The sequence below is a fragment of the Strigops habroptila genome, chromosome 3 (genome assembly GCF_004027225.2).
Source record: "Strigops habroptila isolate Jane chromosome 3, bStrHab1.2.pri, whole genome shotgun sequence".
NCBI classification, from domain to species: domain Eukaryota; kingdom Metazoa; phylum Chordata; class Aves; order Psittaciformes; family Psittacidae; genus Strigops; species Strigops habroptila.
In genome coordinates, this window is record NC_044279.2 from 40,412,487 (window position 1) to 40,434,632 (window position 22,146).

Consider the following 22,146-nt stretch of genomic DNA (forward strand, 5'->3'; position numbering starts at 1 on the left):
AAGGCAGGGTCTCCTCTACACATCATGCAACTGATGCTACATGGAGTAAGTGGGCCGCACTAATTACACAACGAGCTCAAATAGGAAATCCCAGTCGTCCAGGAATTCTAGAAGTCATCATGGACTGGCCAGAGGGCAAAGATTTTGGGATGTCACCAGAAGAGGAGGTGACGCTTGCTGAAGAGGCCCCACCATATAATGAACTGTCAGAGAGTGAAAAGCAATATGCCTTGTTTACTGATGGGTCCTGCTGTATTGTGGGAAAGCATCGGAGATGGAAGGCAGCTGTGTGGAGTCCCCTGCAACAAGTTGCAGAAACTGCTGAGGGAGAGGGTGAATCGAGTCAGTTTGCAGAGGTGAAAGCCATCCAGCTGGCCTTGGACATTGCTGAACGAGAAAAATGGCCAGTACTTTATCTCTATACGGACTCATGGATGGTGGCAAATGCCCTGTGGGGGTGGTTGCAGCAATGAAAGCAGAGCAACTGGCAGCGCAGAAGTAAACCCATCTGGGCTGCTGCATTGTGGCAAGATATCGCTGCTCGGGTGCAGAACCTGGTGGTGAAGGTACGCCACGTAGATGCTCATGTACCCAAGAATCGGGCCACTGAGAAACACCGAAACAACCAGCAAGTGGATAAAGCTGCTAAGATTAAAGTGGCTCAGATGGACTTAGACTGGCAACATAAGGGTGAATTATTTTTGGCCCGGTGGGCCCATGACACCTCAGGCCATCAAGGCAGAGATGCAACATATAGATGGGCTCGTGATCGAGGGGTGGACTTAACGATGGACACTATTGCCCAGGTTATTCACGAATGTGAAACATGTGCTGCAATTAAGCAAGCCAAGCGGTTAAAGCCTCTCTGGTATGGAGGACGATGGCTGAAGTACAAATATGGGGAGGCCTGGCAGATTGACTATATCACACTCCCACCAACCCGCCAGGGCAAGCGCTATGTGCTTACCATGGTGGAAGCAACCACCGGCTGGCTGGAAACATACGCTGTGTCCCATGCCACTGCCCGGAACACTATCCTGGGCCTTGAGAAACAAGTCTTGTGGCGACACGGCACCCCAGAGAGAATTGAGTCAGACAATGGGACTCATTTCCGGAACAACCTCATAGACACTTGGGCCAAAGAGCATGGCATTGAGTGGGTATACCACATCCCCTAACATGCACCAGCCTCTGGGAAAATCGAACGGTACAATGGGCTGTTAAAAACTACACTGAGAGCAATGGGTGGTGGGACTTTCAAACACTAGGATACACATTTACCAAAAGCCACCTGGTTGGTCAACAGTAGGGGATCTGCCAACAGGGCTGACCCAGCCCAATCAGAACTTTTACGTACTGTAGAGGGGGATAAAGTTCCTGTGGTGCACATAAAGAATTTGTTGGGGAAGACAGTCTGGGTTATTCCTGCTTCAGGTAAAGGCAAACCCACTCGTGGGGTTGCTTTTGCTCAGGGACCTGGATATACTTGGTGGGTAATGCGGGAAGATGGGGAAGTCCGATGTGTACCTCAAGGGGATTTGATTTTGGGGGAAAACAGCCAATGAACTCAATTGTACACTGTTGCCTGCTCTATAACACTTTTATAGCCCACCAGCTAGATATCTTCAGGTCACCAGCCATTGACCCTGACTTCCCTCCGATCATCACCTCAACAAAGAATGAATTTTGAGGAAACCAGACGAGCTCAGCAGTGACCAGATGAGTTTGGCGGTATCATCAGCAGGCAACAACCCAACACTATGTACCGTCCCTCCTGCCCTGAAAGACTATTACAAGAGATGGAACCTGACATCATGGACTGGATGAGTTCAGCAATTTTACAGGGATTGGTCCATGGACTAGGGAACGATATCTTTCTCTGTGTGTGGGTGTGGGTGTATATATGTGTGTATATATGGGACAGGGGTGATGGTGTGCTGAGAGATGTGGGATCTGAGCATGACGTGAATGGTATGGAATAAGGGGTGGATACTGTCCTGGGTTCAGCTATAGCAGTCATTTTTCTCCTGCTTAGTAGCTGGTGCAGTGCTGTGTTTTTTAACTTTCAGCCTGGGAACAACGCTGATAACACCGATGTTTTTAGTTGTTGCTAAGTAATGTTTATTCCAACCAAGGACTTTCTCAGTCTCATGCTTTGCCAGGGAGGAGGGGAAGCCGGGAGGAAGCAGAGACAGGACACCTGACCCAAACTGGCCAAAGGGGTATTCCATACCACAGCACGTCATGCCCAGTATATAAACCAGGGGGAGTTACCCAGAAGGCCCAGATCACTGCTCGGGTCGGGCTGGGTATCGGTCGGCGGGTGGTGAGCAATTGTATCCTCTCCCCTTGTTATTTCACTAATCGTTATTATCATTGGTGGTAGCAGTAGTGGTTTTGTGTTATACCTTAGTTGCGGGACTGCTCTTATCTCAACCCGTGGGAGTTGCATTCTTCCCATTCTCCTCCCCATCCCTCCGGGAGCGGGGGGAGGAAGAAGGGGGGGGGGGGGAGTGAGCGAGCGGCTGTGTGGTTCTGAGTTACCGGCTGGGCTCAAACCACGACAACACCATTTGCATGAAAGCAAATCTAAAACACTGATTCAGATCACCACTCTTTTTTTCCAAGAAAACGGAAAAGGTTGATTGCATTAGCCTTGAATTTATACCTTCAGCTTGGCACTGCATAAGCATTTCAAGGCTTTATATTAAAACAGTCATTGAAATCCCATTTATGTTCTGCAAGTGACCCACAGTGCAGACCCCACGCTTTCCCAGTACCCAAAAAGCAAGTTAGACAACGGCTGTAGCCAGTATATGTTTGACAACGGAAAAGGGGGTCACCCTTTTCATACGTGCCACAGAACATATACTGAGAACCTAGCATCCTCTTAAGGAAAAATAATCTACAGAACATCTCTGTGATCCATTTACTTTGAAGAGGTTGGTGGTAGCGTAAAGCTTTTGTCAACAGGAATAAAACAAACTGTGCAGCACATTTATTTGAGTAAGTAAAAATGCCATCACTTCCACGGCCTCCAGATGGAAGGCTGATAGATATGAAGTCATATATGAATTTCAGGAATAATCCACGCAGCTGCAAAGCCTTGCATGGCTCTGGCAGTGGTACCCTAGACCTTTAGCCCACGAGAGGGCACTGCACCAGCAGACAAATTGCATAAACGGACACCAGAAGCTCTTCTGAGCTTCCCTTGAAGACGCTCCGAACTTTGAAATAGGAACTCATACTCAGATCTCTAACACGGCAAGATTTATCAGAGGAACAGTTTGATTTCACATTCTTCAGGGGTCCGCATCTATGCGTGGGGAAACCATGAGCTTTATTATTAACTCTGTAGCAGTGTTGAGTAGTTTGTTCAGTGGAGGATTCTTATTTATTTTTTTTTTACATTAGCATTGTCACCTTTTCACAACTTACAATACCCAGAAACTACAACAGAACAGATTCATTTATTACAAATACACGTGCTGGGAAGTTTTACTGAGTTAAAGGCATTAGGTTGGTCATCAGGTTACATAAGAAATCACAGATTCCTCTTAGTTTTGGTCTGTCAATCAGTCTTTTGGGCGTTCTTTGTTTGTATTTATTACCACATGCAGACATTCTTCTGTAAGACCAGTTTTATTTTAAATTATATTCTGCAGTACAATGACATTTCATTTTATGTTTACACAAAGTAAACCCTACATGCCTTTAAAGAAACCTTTACATGTCTTTATGGAAGCCCCTCTGCACAGATCATTAACCCCTTCTTTCTGAAGCTCTTACAACATATCCGTGGTAAGTTTATTCAACTAATGAACCTATAATGCAGAAGAATCTTTGACCACAAGGCAGAAGTACATAGACAGGCATAAGATATGTAGTACTGGGGAATCCAGAAAAATCCCAAAAGGCATGTTGTGATCCAGTGACCAGAAGCCACATTTCCTACATAATACCAAATACAAAAGCACGTTTTCTACAGCACTGGTCATTAGGTGCTGTAACACCTTAAGCCTTAGAGGACAGACCTGCCTTAGTTCATTGAGAAGTTACTAGATTCGATGCCAGTCTTAGACAGTCAAACGCACACCAGAACCATAGTAATGAGGTTCTGTCCTCACCCCCATAACCAAAAGAGATCCCTCATTAGGAACCAAATTCTACTGAAAATGTAATGCAGGCATTTTCTAATGGCTTTCGCACTTTCACTTATTTATTTATAGGCATATACAGAAGACTTAGTAATGGGGATCAACGAGGAAGTGCTAAGTCAGGATTGTTCTTACAGAAGATAAGCTATAATTCACAGCTTGCTTTCTAAAGCACAACAGTTTTAAGGGCTTTACATATCCTTATTTAACAAACATATGCTTTTGTTTTCATAAACAAGCTTTTCATTGATATCACCAAGCAGAAATGAAAACAGAAAGAACTACTCTGTCCGAGAGAATCAGACACAAAGACCAAAGTTCAGTGGTGTTCCCATGAATTTCACCTCCTTGCTTCCACTGTCCTGAGCCTGAGGTGTGCATGCTCACCGATTCAAAACATGCCACCGCACTCACTGTTCCCTTCCTTATTCACACACAAAGCAATGGTCTGCCTGAGGGGTTTGCCAGAGAACTCAAGGCAGGGTCCTGCAGATCCTGGAACATCTTGCACTGCTCTGTCTTGGTCTGTGAGGAAACCCAGCCAGACATTCTCACATCCCACACTGTCCTACTTGTTACCCCCCTCTCTGTAGAAGTCATAAGCTCACTCAGAACACAGACAGGCTTTTTTCCCATGTGCTAAAATGTATAAACATATGGCTTTAAACTGAAAGAGGGTAGATTTAGATTAGATACTCAGAAGAAATTCTTCACTATGGGGCTGGTGAGGCCCTGGCACAGGTTGCCCAGAGAAGCTGTGGCTGCCCCATCCCTGGCAGTGCTCAAGGCCAGGTTGGACGGGGCTTGGAGCAACCTGGTCTAGTGGAAGGTGTCCCGGCCCATGGCAGGGGAGTTGGAACTGGATGAGCTTTAAGGCCCCTTCCAACCCAAACCATTCTGTGATTTTATGAAAAAAACCCCACAATTCAGGTGCAGATCCTGACACAGCCTCACTCACTGTAAGGATACTTTCTCAAGGGAGCTTCTGTTAAGATGGAAAGACCCTAGTACCATAAGAACTCTTCTAGTATCTAGTTTGATACTAGTTTCTAGTATCAAACAAGAACAGTTTGATACTAATACCTACAGGGAAATATGTAATGAAACATTACAAAAAGCTATACATGGGCCTAAGCTGAGGATAATGTACACTCTGCTGTGGAAATACTTGGTCAAGGAAACAACAACAACAACGGAACAATTATATTCACAGAATCAACAATAAGAAATACTGTTTTCTCCCTTCCTGCTACCAGTTATGAAGAGCAAATCATTTAATGGATTTCTGACAAAGACAACCGCAAAGCCAAGAAAGCTGCGCCTCTAAATGATGCTCTTTGTTATTGCTCTTTTTGTAGTTTTGTTCCTCCCAGAGGGACTGAAAATTGCACCACAAGAAGTCACTGAATCAGTGTTTGGAGCAGAGACTGCCAGGGTATAAAAGGCTAGATGCAAGGTCTAGTAAAAACAAATGTTTCAAGTTTTTCCAACATCTTTCAGCAGTGGTTTTGAGCTTAATATTTTAGCTTACTTGCTGTTTCCCATCCTGTAATTCAATCTTTAACCTCTTTAACAAGATAACCTGAGCTCACATTTCACAACATAGAAATGCAGGTGTTGAAGATGCAGTCCTTTTCTGCAACTTGTATTAAATCTCTTGAACCTGTGTATCATTTTCTACCTAAACCTGAAAGCAATTTTCAAAGTTAGGAGATAGCAAGCAAGTGCTGTTTGAATCAACCTTCAGAGCTGCAGATTGAGCTTCTAGTATTACTTAAGACGCTTGCAGATTTGAAAAATAATACTTTTATTTTAAATGCAATCTCCACCACTGTAGCCTCTAAAGCAGTTCTGGACATCAGGGACTGTGTTCAGAGCAACACTATGTCTCAACAGACTTTCTCCCAGTGTGACCTTCCTTGTCTTTAACATCACAGGCCCCATGGCCTCTGAAAGCCGATCCCAACCCCAGTGCAGTCAGCCACAGTTCATGGTGTGACCTTAGAAGCCAAGGGAAACTGTCCATCAGTACGTTCATACTGTGAGCACTCGACAAGTCCTTTCAAAACTGGCAGGTAGAAATCTACATGAGAACTCATGATGAGCTTTCAGATAGATGCAAGCGCCTGATAACTGCATGTGATTGGACCAACCAGAATTCTATATACTCAAGATGTCAATGAAACAATGCTTCTTTAGAGACTGAGCTGGAATACGCACTCCATACCAAAGGAAAAAAATCCTCCAAAATGTCATTTTTGACAAAAAATGAGGAGTATATACATGGTAAGATTAGAGTTAAAGAATCTTTAGGATAAAGTCCATGGTAGGGTATATTTTAAAACAAAACTGTTAAGAGATTTCTATTTTGGAGCGTAACACAGGTATCATACTTTAGTCACACCTAAAATCTGTCCCTTTAATCAATGTCCTGACAGAAAGGAAAACCCAAAACCAACCACATAACATCTCCTATATCTCAAATACTGGTTTTGCACCTCTCAAATACCATCTGCAATTAGGATAGCTGAGAAAAATACATCAGAAAAAAAACATGTTACTTTTAACATAAGATCTCTTTTATCCAAAAAGAAAGAATTACTATCCACTGGAGGCTTTTCTCCAACAAACAGAAGCAGCAGTAAAAAAGCAATGCAATGCATGAGAAGACCACAAACAGCAAGCCAAGCAACAATACTACCGACTGCCAAATGAAAAGCAAGGAACAGCCCGGTTTGATTACTGATGTGCTGCATGAGCAGTTGTGAAGAACTAATAATTGAGCTGAAAAACTATATTCTTCTGGAAGAACTATGAGTTATACTTAGTGGGAGATATCAGTACTGGTGTTATATAATAAACACAACAGGGGAGAAAAAGGAAAAATCTTTATAAAGAATTGAACCCAGGAGACAACACTCTGTTTAACTGACTGAATTTCAAAAGCTTGCTAACAACCAGTTTTAAGAATACAATCCCATATGAAATAATTCAGATTCCTCCATGGATTTCAAAACTGAAGCAATCAGAAAAGCAAAATCCCTTTATGTATTTTCTCACAGTATTTTGCAAGCACCATATAAAATAAACAATAATAGCCAGAGATTGTCCTCACTGTAAGTATACATGACTATTTTTTAGACAGGCAATAACTACTCTTCACTTAAACAAAACTGAAAGAGTGTATCTTCCAGCACATTAAGGTTGTTTAAATTATTCAGATATATAGAAGATCTTAAAAGATAAAACTTTTTCAGTTATATTTTTACTCTTGATTTTTTTTTTTTTTTTTTTAATTAAAACTGTTTTCCATTTGTTCTGCCTTTTAAGAAGTCATTCATTGTCCACTTATGGAAAGTAATCAGCCATTCTATACAGGAAGGAAGCAAATAGGAAACAAATCCCTTTTTGTCTCAGTAATGACCAGACTACATGCATTTATTTTAAAGGTAGGAAGGATCTGTCTAGTTGCCAACACCAGGCTTTCAAGCTTTGAGATCTTTATTTCCTGAACAGCTTGAATAAAACTCAAGTGCTAAGATTCTTGGTAGAAGGCTAATCATTTCCAGAAGCAGAGTGAAAAGAAATATTACAGGGTAAAACACCAAGCTGAATAGAACATGGTGTCCCAGCAACTGCCCCCACCTGCCTGAGGCTGAACATGCTGCTCTGGTGATTCTGCAAGCCAGCGATGCTGAGAGCTCCCTCATTGCCAGCCTGCAACCTCCCCTATGCACCCTATAACTCTTTTCCATGGCTTCAGAGCCAGGGCTTACAAATTCCGTGAGCCACTCTGCAGAAGGCATGCAATAAAAAGTGAGAACTATTTTATCACACCCCACCACCCCTGCCCCAGCACCAGCAATCTGTCTCCATGGGACTACGCCACACAGTGTGTCTGCGCGCATGCACAAGACAAGTCACACACACAGAGTAATTCTGGTAGGAATGTACTATTTCTACAATGTCCCCTTTTCAGGAAGAGGTGACCTTGTAACATGTTTTCGAGCATCAAATTTTCCAGAAGTAAACTGCTGAAATTCAGGTACCTATATCAAAAGTGCACATTTTGGACAATGAAACTCCAGAAATTCATTTCAATATTCCAGCACTCATTTTCAGCAAACAACAAACCTGAGCAAAAGGAGATTTAAGCCCTTTTTGGTGTTAAATGTCTAAAAAATCTTGCACTGCAGCGTTTAGCAGGGCTACGCTTTTAGCCCTAAAATAACCCTTCTTATTTTTTTCAAACCACTGACGACAAGCATCTAGATTCTTCAGTACCTACAGCTAAATTAAAACCTTCTGCTGTACTGTACTATTTTAAAGCATGTCCATTGCATGTGGGAGGAGTGTAAAGTACAAGGGAGGAAGGCATTTATAAACCACATCATAGAACTTCAGTCATAAAAGCCCGAACAACCAAAACAAATATTCCAGTAAGTACCAAATACACAAACGGCTTTTAAAGAGAGATTTGCTGCGGTATAAAAGCTGACTTGCTCAGTTGCCTATCTGCAAATCTGGCCACTACAAAGAGCTGTTATCTAAATGCATACAAGCAATACTCTTTCTGATTTCTATCAACATCTCAGTACATTACTTTCATTCAAGCTGAAAAATCTGAGGCGGAAATTATATTCTCTTCTGTACATTTTAAGAAATGCAAGACCAAAACAAACCTGGTAAAGCAGGAGAGAGTTCATTATATCCTCCAAATGAAGCATTCCGGACAAGCTTTCGGCCATCAGCTCTTGCAGAAAACACAGATGAAATCCCAGCACATGAAGAAAACCTACGTCGCACTGGACCCTCTTCCTTCATGAGTTAAGGTGTTTGTGTTAGGATTATGTTCTCTGTGAAAGCTGGTTAGCATTAGCTGCTTGGAACAAGAGTGTTGCAGTAACAGCCTTTTACCTCACATTCTGATGAGTAAGATACAAAAGGAAAAAAAAAAAGAAACAAACGAAGGGCACATGTGAAAAATGCAGTGAAGAGACAGAGGCTGCCAAATCAGCAGCAAGCCAAGCAACACTATACTCCTCTCATCAAAACCCCTTAGGACGCTTAAAGCAGAATGGCTTTGCTTCAGCTCCTCTTTCCCACAAATACATCTCAGTTTTGCCCCTACTCATGTGTTCTAAGCACACAAAAATGGTGAATATTTAGATTTTAAGGACTCCTTCAATTAATCCTTTCTCCTGTTGGTCTCTCAAGTCCCAAATTTACTTTGCACAAAGCAAAACTCATGAGGTATATGGCTTCCCTATTTGACATAGTGGAACACTACAGGAATCTGAAAAGAGATTTGATGCTTTGCACCATGCAGCCATATTGAACTTTCCTGTTTAGGCTCTTACCTAGCTAGTTTTCATCAACGGATTGCCATGGCTTTTACATCTTCATTTCTTATTTTTATTTAAAAGCTGAGGAGATAGCTTTTTCTCCTCTTAGCTTCTGCCATATTTATATATACGAGCCAGCCTGACTCCTGGAACAGTTTGTTATTAATGCCCCAAGTATTTTATACAATGAATAAAACACTTAAATGAACCAACTTCAATTTTGAACACAAAAAATTCCAGTAAATTGTGTTTCAAGACCAGAAGTCAGATGACACAAACTGTTTTTGCTGACAGCTACCAGAATAAACTCTAATAAGCTCTCCCTAACCTTCATACACTGCTCGTTAGATTGGCTGCCTCTTTTTGCCCTGACGACTAGTGTGCATGGCCACACTATTCTATATGTGGAATTTCCTTCCCATCTGATGCTTCTCTGCTGACCCCATTTTCCCCACCACACCTTATTTCTGACAAAGTACATTTTGAAACCTACTCTGTTTGCTGGAAAACAGAGAAGACACTAAGAATTAGCTTGAAAATAAGAACTTGTGCTCTTCTCTACTCCATACTTGAGGTCTCCTTCTCGTACAAAGTGAAACATGTCCCACAATTACATCCATAATAGTGTGAATTTGATTAATCCTTAAATAATGCTGTCTCCAGCTGCTTACGCAAAGAAGTGTACTTGCCATTTGCAGCCCAGTAATTTCAGTTCACACTGGCTCAAGGATAATACAGTAGACCAAAGTATTTTATAACAACAGGTTTTACTGTGCAGAGTGTATGTGCATTAGTACATGCATATGAGAACATACACTAAGAGAAACACTGAAAACACTGGAAGTATTTTTTTCTGATCATGAAACATAGTAGCTTCCAGGATCCTATGAGTCACTAGAATTTCTTCATGCCTCTTAAACAGACTAATATCCCAATACATGCCAAGGAAAAAAGATGTAACAAAAAAAACCCCAAATACGAGCCATCAATAGAAACCACTGTATGTGCTATATAACTTCCATCTGTACAAGAAGTGAAAAACTCTATTCACTTGAGCACAGAGAGGGGGAGAAATTGGATAAGGATGTCATGTATTCAGGCCTGTCTCCATTTATGCATTACTGTGGCTCATACTTCTCTCAGCTGAAGCAGTCCTTGTCCAGATGTCCCAGAAGGACCAGAAAGAGCTGCTGAAAAACTTAAGGAGTGGAATGGTGTGGCAATTGAGGAAGAAATGCAAGAAGGGAGAACACCACTTTTTTCTCCTTTTTAAAAAAAATAAATAAACAAAACCAAACAGAGCTCCATATCACTCCTGCAAATCTATCTTCTTAACTACAACCTTGGTCCAAGTCTCTTCAGAACACGCATTTTCCTTTTTCTAATTAAAATCAAGAGAAAGCTGCAGTAGAAAAACTCCCCTTACACACAGAAGGAACTGTATCCTCTCATTACAGACCTATCTTGCCCAGCTAATGGCTCTGTTATCTCGTGTCTCAGAGTCAGGGCTATGACCCTGCCCGGGACCGCTCTGCTGACACTGGTATCAGGACGTTTCCATGTCTTGCACGGGAACGGCAGGGTCACACAGACTCAGGGGAAGCTGCACCATCAGCCACCCGCACCGCTCTGTCTGCATCTGCCCCCAGCGGCCGTGCCAGCCGGCTCTGGATACACTACAGCCTAGCACATCCCTCCACAGCATCGTCTTCTCTGTCACTTTGTTCTCATAGATCAACTGGCTTGGAAAAGACCTTTAAGATCATGAAGTCCAACCATTATCCCAGGACTGCCGAGACCACCACTAACCCATGTCACTAAGGGCCTCGTCTCATGTTACTAAAACGTGGCTAGACATCGAGGAATTTGAGGAAGCAACGTAATCCTGAAAGTTTCCCCTTATTTCTCTCCATGCCCCTCCAGGTCCCTTGACACTGTTCATGTAACCTGCAAACGAGAACAGATTAAAAACCTTTGTCTCCTTCCTATGCCCTTTTCTCCATTTGGAAGTGAAGCTGAAATCCTTGGGTAGATAAAATAACGAATTTCAATATGGATAATGCTATATTTCCCCTTTCTGAAGCCATCTTCAAACCAAGGAAACTGTTATCTGGGTATTCTGATTAATTACCTCTGCTTTAACTCAACAGCAAAAGGAGAGGCAGACTCTGCCTTTTGCCAAAATATGACTCTGTCTTACCACCACCACAGGGGGGGGGAAAAGAACAAAAAAATCTAATTTAAGCTTCCTTCTTCATCTCTCTCCTCCCTTCTCCCCCAAGTCATCTTCATATTTCACTTAGATGTGCAGTGGTAAAAAAATCACATGGTTTGGCTCCAAAAAAATCACTAGTTCTCCATCTCTTCAACCGCTTGTGGTTCATTATGCCTGCTGATACTTGTATACACATGTTCATTTGCTTCAACTGCTTCAAAGCAGTATACATTGCTGGAGAGATAGCTGACACACAACCTGTGTTGTTAGATCGAAAGGAGTCTGTAACATTTAATAAAAATGAGCATTTTTCTCAATGGTGTAATTCTAAACTAAAGTTTATTGAAACTCTTGAGCATCAGCCTGCGATAATATTAAAGGCGTTTTGCTCTCCAAACACTCAGTGCCCAAAGCTCTTAGAAACCATAATTCCTTGCAATAAATTTGATTCCTGAAAAGACACAGAGGTACTTTTAAGTAGTTGGAAGTGCTTTTATTTGCATGTTCAGTACATGATAATAGAAAGGTGCACTTCAGTAGCCATCCTTTTTCCTCTTCTCCCCTACCTGCAATTAAATTCAGACAGAATTGGTCAATCTATTGATAAATTTAGAATGAGTATCATTCATAAGGTGATCTTAGACTAATGTCCAGGAAGCCTTCTATCCTTTTGATATTGGTTCCCAGTGCCCTAATAATTGATGTATTTAGAAAATGCACTAATGCACACAACTTGGAACTTTACGCAGTTTCAAAATACTCACAAATAGAACTACTGTCAAGTCCAACTGCACAAGCAAGACATAGACAAAAAGCCTGCATAAAGAGGCAAGTATCTGCATTCTAGCCTAAATACATCAGGTGTGTGCCACAGTACATGAAAAAAAGACACGTATCTGTACATGAAACAAAGATGTCTCATAAGGAAAGTTAAGTTCTTCATGAAAGCTGGCACTAAACTAAATATGCCACTGTCAGGGAGAAAAAGTCTCATGGTTTCTTTGTTTTATGTAATACCTAAATCAGGAGGAAGATGGAAAAATCATGACTGAAATATTTAGTTCATCTATCTTCGGGGGGGAGAACCCATTCTCAGTCAACCTGCTGAACATCTCTAAGAGGAAGTTTCTTCTCTAAGAGGGAGAAAATTTATTGGTAGTATACATTTTTCTAAAGGACAGATTGCGTTTCTCTTATCAGCTGCTCAATCAGGGCTTCTTCAGTAGTTAATGATGTCTGAAAAACAAATCATAATTCCGTTCTTAAGACATTCTTCCAGGCTATTGCCTGGGGCAAAACTTAAATCTCAGTATATAAAGGCAAAGAGAAGACACATGCAATTCTAACAGCGCATGAACGCTTTTGACAAAGCCTGATTTTAGTTATAAAGCATTTCTCAGACTGAAAAATATTTACAGCTGAAAAAACCCCATATTCTTATCAAAAAAAGACCTCTCTTAATTGTAGAGGTATGAATTCCAAGCAACTGAACTCAAATCAAATATATTCTGAACTATTCAACTGATGAATTTTAAATATAACTACAAACTGATACTGATGCAATAATACAACTAAGAGGATATATAGTGTTGCAAAATAAAAAATACTCCTTTTCTCGTTAGAGGTATATAAGGAAAACCCAAAACCTTCTTAAAAAAAATTCTATGAAAGCTAAAGGGAGATCAAAGTGAAAGGAAAACTGATGGTGTAGCTTTTTTAGACTTGCCCTTCAAGTCTGACAATAATTTGCCCTGACATTTTGACAACACTACCTTTTCCAGCAGAATTCTCCCCTTAGACCAACAAAAGAAAAGGTCATAAATAATTACGTACATGCAATGGAAACACACTCTTTATGGCATGCAGAAAACAGATAAAGGAAACTGCTAGATTATCATACCTATAAATGAGTTTTATCCAACAGATGAGTTTTTTGCACATGGACTTTAAGTGCTTTTCTCCTATTTAACAAAATGGGTATTAAAGATATACTTGCCTTCAGACACCAATATCTGATTCAGAAAAAAGACATCCGAACCATGAGCAACAAGTTGTGTCAGTAGTTTACAGTGGCAAGTTTCTTTCACCACATATTCTGCTGTTCTCTGGTATTTCCAAGTCGAATGCAGCTTAGTTGAGGAGTAATTCCAGAGGCATGCCTGAGAGTGGTTATGAATGAACACCAAGGCTCCCAGTGCCCTCTTGGCAACTGTGCTTGGCTGAACCTCCTCAGTTGCTCTGCTCCTCCTACCCTAATTAAATAGGCTTGCTCACTGCTCAGGTTTCAACAGTTTTCATCTCAGCCATTATGAAATTCCCAAGGTCACAGTTCAAGTAGGCCAGCTCTGCAGAGATTGTCGGGGAGAAAGAGAACTTGCTTGAGAAGTTTCAAAGTAATGAGCCCTGCTGTGCCTTTCAGACTCAGTACCATGCTTTCATAAAGCCATAACCCACACAGAAAGGAGTACATGCAATTTACTCAAGCCACAAATACTGGGTGGAGTAGCATTTCAGAAATGGCAAATTTTAATAAACACACAATGACTTGCAGAGAGGAATGTGCCAGAGTATGCTTTACAGTAAGAAAGCAGGACATCAAGATAATAGATTCAGGAAACTAACCACACACAGCAGAACTTAAAACATTTCACAAGAAATTCAGTCAGGTAACACAAGCTAAAACTAGATTATTTAGGGGTCAAATGCATTCATTGATTACTGTGACTAGAACTTCATTCACATCCCATTTGAGACAAGCATCACTAAAGCTACTCCAAGTAAGTTGCACAGTTTTGCAGAACTTGGGATTCACTTCCAATGAGGTATGTTCTCTCATAGAACTTCAAAGTGACCACCCTTAGCACTGGGGTCAGGTCCCTGCAGCAGTACAGCAGATATTAATCTAGAACTACCCAAAGAATAACCAGTCCACATGGCTGCTGTATACTGCTGATTACAAAATACTTCATCATCAAAACCAAGGCAAGACAAATGAACATACCTCCCAAGAACACAGAAGAGAGACCAGGACTCTCCAAATGCAAGGGCTTACAAGGTCTTAAGTCAGAATTTCCATGCAGCAGGAGAAAGCAAAAGCATTAACATTTTACTAGGACATGAGATGCACTTACTCTACAGAGAAGGTGCCTGACTTCAGAAGTAATATTTACTGTTAACATGGAAGTGTTAAAAAATAAGCTTGATGGAGAGCCTCAACAAGCCCTCAGACAGTTTCTTCTCTAGTGCTAAGGCAGTGAGACACACTTATGGAAAGATGAAGTAAGGTAAAAAAGCATGACATGCTTAAGATGCTCTTACTGTGTCAAGATAATAAATTACTTAGCCATCCTTCAGCTTCCCTATTCAAAGGACAGATATAGTGGAGGGAAACAGGAGATTACATGGAGCTACTGCATGACTAAGTCTGTCTAAATGTAAAGTCAAAGGAAACATGAGAAGAAAATCAGAAATCATTATCAAAGATTAGATATAACCCAACTAACCAATAAACAGCTTAATTTGGAAAGAGACTGGCAAGATTTTACCATCTGCAAGCCAAACAGCATTGTCAAAAAGAAATAGTAACATACTGAAAGTGCTAGCTGAAAGAAACGCAGGAGCTGGCATTTACACAGTGACCAGTATTCTACCAATGGAGTTACAGTCTCTCCATGCATCTGCTATAACCACAGGCATGCAGGATTTCTCTCTCCAGCACCTCTTCGCTGTGGCATTGGTCTCACGCATCCACATGAATAAAGAGGGTCTCGTGACCTCCTGGCAAAAACCTTGCCAAAGTGCCAAAGCCAAGTGCCCACCTCGGGTAGAGTTGCTAATACTTCAGAAAGGCTTCGAGTTCACCAACCCAGGGCTGTATCTTTCCTTCTATTGGACCACAGTAGTCTGTTTTCCCCTGATAGCTGGTAAGAGCAGATGCGTGCTGCATCACCAGAACTTCTTGCACGCTGACCACCAGTGAGCCAGCACAGGGCTTAACCACCAGTGAGCCAGAACAGGATGACGAGTCAGGACATTTCTTATTGCCTGGTCAAACAAAATGTGCTGCTGCTGCTGTCAATTGAGCCAAACACCCGAAACAAACGGTTTTTAAAAGCTACAAATTGTAAGGTCTGCAGCAAACCCCCTTTAACTTGTTAGCTGCCTCGGGTAGACAGCGGTGTCCAAAACTTCTACTGTCTTGGTCATTATGGCTCCAAAAGCACCTCAGCCTTTCAGCAGGTAGTAAGTGTTCTTTAGGACCTACTGCTTGAATTTTTCACTTTCCATCTTTTCTCACATGCAAAATTAGTTAAATTATTTCCCCCCCAAATGCAGCATTCTATAGATTAAATAGCATGTCTTTTAGATGTTCAATCTTCATCATCCTAATATGCTTTTCCAGGCTCACATTTTCACCCCATCTGCATCTCATCAATGTTTTGAATAAAGACCAGAAAAATACAGAAAAATCAGACCTTTTCAAACATCCTATTACAGAATTTTTAATCATATTATCTTAACTAGACTTCTCTCCTTACCACGAGTACAGCTTATTATTATTTAAGCATCTATACCATTTTCATAAAAAGTTTGAAATGTTTTAATAGCATATTTGTAAGTTTAAACCCCCTTTCCGAGGCTTATGATTTTTTTCATAAATCTTACGTGATCACTGTTTCTATATTAATCCAATTTATCAAACGAAGCAGTATCCTGATGTAAGCCTGAGTTAACAAGATTTACAAGAATCCAATTTACCAGGGATAATTTGTGTAACAACATAAACAGCTTACATCAGCAAGCAGAGTTCTGCTCTACAGCTTTTGAAAATGCAGTCTTGTACTCAGTGCTGTTCATGTTCATTTTTTAACTGTAATAAAACAGTTTTGTCCATGATTCACCTGGCCACACTTATGGTAGGTTAAAAAAAAGTAAAAACAAAAAAAATAAACTTGATAAAAGTGTAGTTGTTTGCCCATTAATGGTTAATAACATTTTCACCCATAGAATGCAAACACAGAAAATGAGCTAAATTAACACTGCTCCATCTATGTGTCAACTGCTAGAACTGAAAGATGGCTTACCAGCACTCACCGCTATATGCACTACATTTACAAAAATATGATGTTAGTGAGTTGGCAAGGCCACGCTAGCTCACTAGAGCCTAAAACCACACCATCCCACAAACATAAGTAAAGCTTTACAGCTAAAGTGAACCCCCCAAACCCATTAAAGTTTCCATCAAAAGGCTATTGAATTATTTAGGTCCAATTCAAAGTCCAACAATTTTAAAAAAAAGCCACAGTATGATTATTTAATACGTTCAAGGCACAGAGAACTAAGAAGGTTTCACTGCCTAGCAGATCACTCGGAAGAAAAACAACAATGATCTGAACATATAACATACCTGAAGGCAACATTCACATACAATACACAACATTGTCAAGTTAGAGACAGCACTAACTTGGCAGATACTGTGAAAGGACAAGTAAGAACAAAGACTTCAAAAGTTAAAATTAAAGACTGCATATGGGTCAAAAAATAACATTTGCTTCAGAAAGTTTAATCTTGCAAATTTCTTACTAAATCTTTATCACTGTTTTACCATTTCCCACCCCAATTTCAGAAGCAGAGTAATGCACGTGAGTGAGCTGTTGAGTGAGAGTCTAGAGAGTCTGTGCTTTCTTAAACACATACAAAGTAAAATGGGGGAAATCAGTAAAAGTTTTCAAGATCAACCCAATGCAGAGCTGCTCAAGGCCACTTTCACAAGCAGTTTGTAAGTTATAAGTTATATAGGGAGAGAGAGTTCATAATCAGAAAGCTCTCCTTTGTGTAGTTGAGCTTAGAGCTCCCAAGACAAGTCGAATTGCTGGCTTTATAGAAATGGTGATACCACACAGAATGTAAGCAGTTGCCCAGTTAAACCAACTATGTACCTTTATTAAATCCTTTCTTACATGCTGTGGATGCAAAAAGCTATCTTTAAGGTTTCTTTGTGTGCCAGTTTTTGCACTAGATAGCAGTTGGATTTTGGTATTCTCCAACTTAAAGCCACTGACATTTCTAGGGCAAATACATTTGTTTTATAGAACAAATTGTACTTGCAGAATTATGATCAGGACTAGCTTATTCTGACATTGTAGTTAATCACTTGATGAAATAAATTAAATTTACAACTATTAAAAGTCCATCTCAGCACCAATGCTATTTATGGCTGAGTTAGCCTTTACCACTATAATTCTGAACTTACTACATAATCTAGTTGAGATCATACAAGCATAATCCTCACCATCACTTTTTAAAATACGTTTCTGTCAAACAACCTTGCTGAGGTTTTCTATGGATGCTAGTCTGATCTCCACACCTGTAAATGCCAGTCTTCAGCCTCAGAATAAAGTACAGCATATCTTCAAGGATCTTAGAAATCTTCTGTAAAATAAGAAGCTGCAAAGATTGTAGAGAACAATGACAGTGTAAATAGACTTTTGCTGAACAACCACTAGACAATGCTGCCAGATCAAACTGCATTCTACATCTGTAGAACAGATCTGCACTCGACTCCAAAAATAAGACCCCCACCACTGGCTCAGATGACATACTGAGTTTCATCTTACAAGAGTGACAGGAGTGATGAAGGAAGAAGTAACGTGTCAAACTGGGGGGAAAAAAAAAAGTACAGGAAAATAGAAGCTTTCTGAAATCCGGGGTTATGGTCACAGAAATGAAAGTCCAATATTTACACACAGGAGCACTTAAAATCATGAAATATAGACCACTTACAACTTCATCATGACATATGACGTGATTCTCTTTCTTCCAAATAGGAAGCCAATGGCCCAAACCAATGTTAAATATTTACCTCCACTGCCTCATATTAAGACTTATCTACTTTTAATCATACTTATAATACTCGTCATTAGGATCTTCCTCAAAACACAAGCAGAAAACTCAAATTAAGCTTGTTCCAGTAGATTTTCCAAGTGATGGGCACTGAGCACGCCTCTCCCTGGACTGCTGCTGGCCGGCCTAAGAATCCAACCACATGTGGTGGTGTATCTCCATTAACACCAAAGTTAGCGCTAGTTGCTCCAGACACTGACTCTTCACAAGTTTCGTTTCATTCCAACTCATTTGGTTTTTAACCACAAGCTCTACACAAAACTGGCTTTGCCACACAGGCTCTTTTATTCAGGCAACAGGAAACATTGCTTAGGTAATGGTGGTCAAATAGCATCCAACAACATACAGCCATCCGGTGGCAAAAACTAAGCACCAATGTCACAGCTCCTCTGTATAGACATTTAAGCAGTTCTGTGTAGACCGTACCACATATTTTTCTGTTTTGATTCTCTTTTACCCTGAATTGTTTATTTATATTACTCACCTCCTAAGGATGCATTCAGGTGCCAGTGACTAAAAGCATCTCTATTTAGTCCATAGTAAATGCCTTTAATACTGTACCTAAACATTTCCTGATTTCTGCACCATCTTATCATATGATACTAAAGCATATTGTAAAGACCTTTGTTCACTGGATTTCAGTTACAGCAGTCAGCCTCAAGTACTCCATCACTTTCACTCTGTTCTACTTCACATTTTTCAGGCTTGCACAGCATCTTCTTCCCTATGTAATAAGCTGACATTTTCACCAGCACTGTAATTTTCCTGTAGGAACAACTACCACAGAATAATCACCCAGCTTCTAAATGTGGGTCAACCCCCTCCACAAAAATCAAACCTACATCTCCCGAGTTGCAGATAGGCTAGAAGTTAGTAATTAAAGGTTGCTGAAGCCTAGCCCACACCGTACCTTTTCACTACTGAAACTGGCTGCAAGCCGAATTCCTTGTTCCATGAAACTACAGCTTCATTTCTAGCAGCACTGCTGGAACAGTAAGTCAGTGATGACTGATGCTAAAAAAGGCAGAGATACATTTAACCAGCTTAAAATCACTTATATAAGCCCTGAAATAATCAGAGAGAAGACTCAGTATTTGCCAGGAGTTTGATGTAGCATGTTCAGTCCTAGTGCATTTCAAGACCATTTTAATTATTTTCCTGTGAGTGAACGCCCTTAAAAAAGCACAACAGTTTGACTTCATAAATCAGTGGGAATAGCAACATTAAACGGAAGAATGTACTAGAATATTCAAATACACTTATACATTTCTCTAATAAGGGATACAATGCAGTATGTAGAGAGAATAACCAAGATTTTCTTCAACATAATGAAAATGACAAACAAGTTATAGATGTATATTCTACAGAAGATATTTCCAGAATAAGCACAATGCAAGCTAGAGAACATAAAGTGCTGTTCCACTGAGATAACAGAGCTTTTAGAAAATCTATCAGAGCTAGCTGTGTGCAGCACTGAAAATACTACCATAATAATTATTCGAATAATTTAAAAGACTACCACATTGAACATGGTAACAACTATTTTTGGTTTCACAGGTTTTCTATCTAAATGGGAAAACAGGAAAATGATTGAAAGATACCTGAGACATTCTCTTTATTGCTCTGACAAACTAGTATCATTACTTTGACAAAGTGAGCTATAGGAATTCAGGAGGCTCATACCAAAAATACAGTGAATCTCAGGAACACTACTTATGGCGAGAATTAAAGGAAGCAGAGAAGACCAGCATGACTGCCAAGAGTAAAAGGTGAAAGAATATTAATAAAAAAAGCCTGAAGTTTTCACTAAGGACTCCACACACCATAACAAACATGTCTAATGATATCCTAGGCAATAAGACAACACAAGCAGTTTCACATGCAAATAAGCACAAGGAGAGCAACTATGGCTTGCTTTTGGTTTTTAAACAGACTAAGAACATGTCAGGTCTACTGACAAATTTCACTTTGCATCCAGTCAGTTCACATAGATCCACTGAGAGTTTGTTTTCAACAGGTTTAGCAAGGCAGAGGGACTGTTTGACAACTGGCAAAAAGTGGTGCCGAGACTTTTTTTTCCCTAAAGGAAAGGATCTTTCAGTAGAAGTAATTGTTAAAAGATCTTTACACAAAGGTTCAAGGCACAAGTGGTTTATCACAACACTTCTGTTCAAAGACACAAATACCCAAGACATTAAATGTGACCACTGGCTACAGAATTACACATAGATAATGACTTACCATCACATGGACTGCTCTCCCACAAATCGTAACATGCTTTACTAAAACTAGTGCACCACATAATGCATTTTTTTTTTCTGTTTCAGATTAACACATAAGGATGCAAAGAATTACATACAATATTTCAATATGCTTTCCTCCTTACCTCTTTACTGTAAAAGGCAGTGGTTTTGAACCAGCGTTTGGAACAGATAACTAATATCAGCATTTAAGTTCTTTAATACCTCTGTAAAAAATAGTTTTGTCTTACCATGACCATGGGCAGATCCTGGGCTGAGAGATGGTTGGAGCAACTCTTTGGTTGGAGTAAAATAGACTTCCTTCCCCTGGTGCTGGCTCATTTTTCCTGGAGTTAAATGCTGTGATTCATCGCTGTTTGTTACGACTGCTGAAATACAAAATGGATGCTCATTCAATGATGTTACGTGCTTGTGCACAGATTTCTATTAACAACTTCACTGCTATTTATGAAACGTATTCAAATGCTATGTTGTGAAATTTTTCATTCTAGAAAATGAGGATTTCAAACCAGAGATTTGCTTTCGAGGGGATGGCATAAAAAAGCCAAGAAGACACATTTAAAACATGAGGCAGAAGATGAAAACAAAAACTAGGAGATAGGGAAAGGCTGCTACTGAACACAGACACAGTATTAAGCTGTTACTTAACTTCTGAAATCCCGCTTTCCTTGCCACTTTTGTGATAGTTCTTGGTTTAACTAGCCACAACACAGCCAACCCAGTGGACGGCTTGCCAGATCAAGCTGTGCCACCATCCCTAAAAGCTACGATGAACGTACATCACAAGAACCAAGACTACTTCACAAAGATCATGCACAGACTCTATCAGGGCACAAAGCCAGCTTGGAGGGGGCTTTGAGCAACCTGCTCTCGTGGAAGGTGTCCCTGCCTATGGTGAGAGGGTGGAATTAGATGATCTTTAAGGTCCCGTCCAACCCAAATCATTCTGTGGTTCCATATGAAGGCAAAGGCTTAAAGCAGAAGAGTTACTCTGCTTAAACCTTACCAGTCTGAAAGAATTGTCTGACGTCATCTAGTTACTTATAAGGTCACCTGGCCAGCCATCCTGTTTTGGTGTCTGTACACTTCCTTAAGCCGCACACAACAAAACTGTACCTTTTTTCATAGTGCAAGAATGGCAGACTCGGTTAACACCTGTCCTGTGGAAGCAGATATACTGACAAAAAATAATCAGAGGAGGAAACAATAGATGTTTACTAAAGAAGAGCCTGCATTGGGCAAACATGCTGTCCTCGATTCTGCAG

The 22,146-nt window shown here is 40.5% G+C and overlaps 1 protein-coding gene across 6 annotated transcripts in view; it reads right to left on the minus strand.

Moving 5' to 3' along the window:
- Positions 1-22,146, minus strand: part of OSBPL8 (oxysterol binding protein like 8) — a 98,775-nt gene that overhangs the window by 39,444 nt on the left and 37,185 nt on the right. For 3 of the 6 annotated variants that reach the window (XM_030478063.1, XM_030478067.1, XM_030478064.1), the window contains one exon: positions 21,112-21,249. In XM_030478063.1, coding sequence (XP_030333923.1) covers positions 21,112-21,249 — 138 coding nt within the window. Of the gene's footprint in view, positions 1-8,839; positions 9,083-21,111; positions 21,250-22,146 lie in introns of those variants that run through there. The other 3 variants (XM_030478068.1, XM_030478065.1, XM_030478066.1) reach the window with 2 other exon arrangements.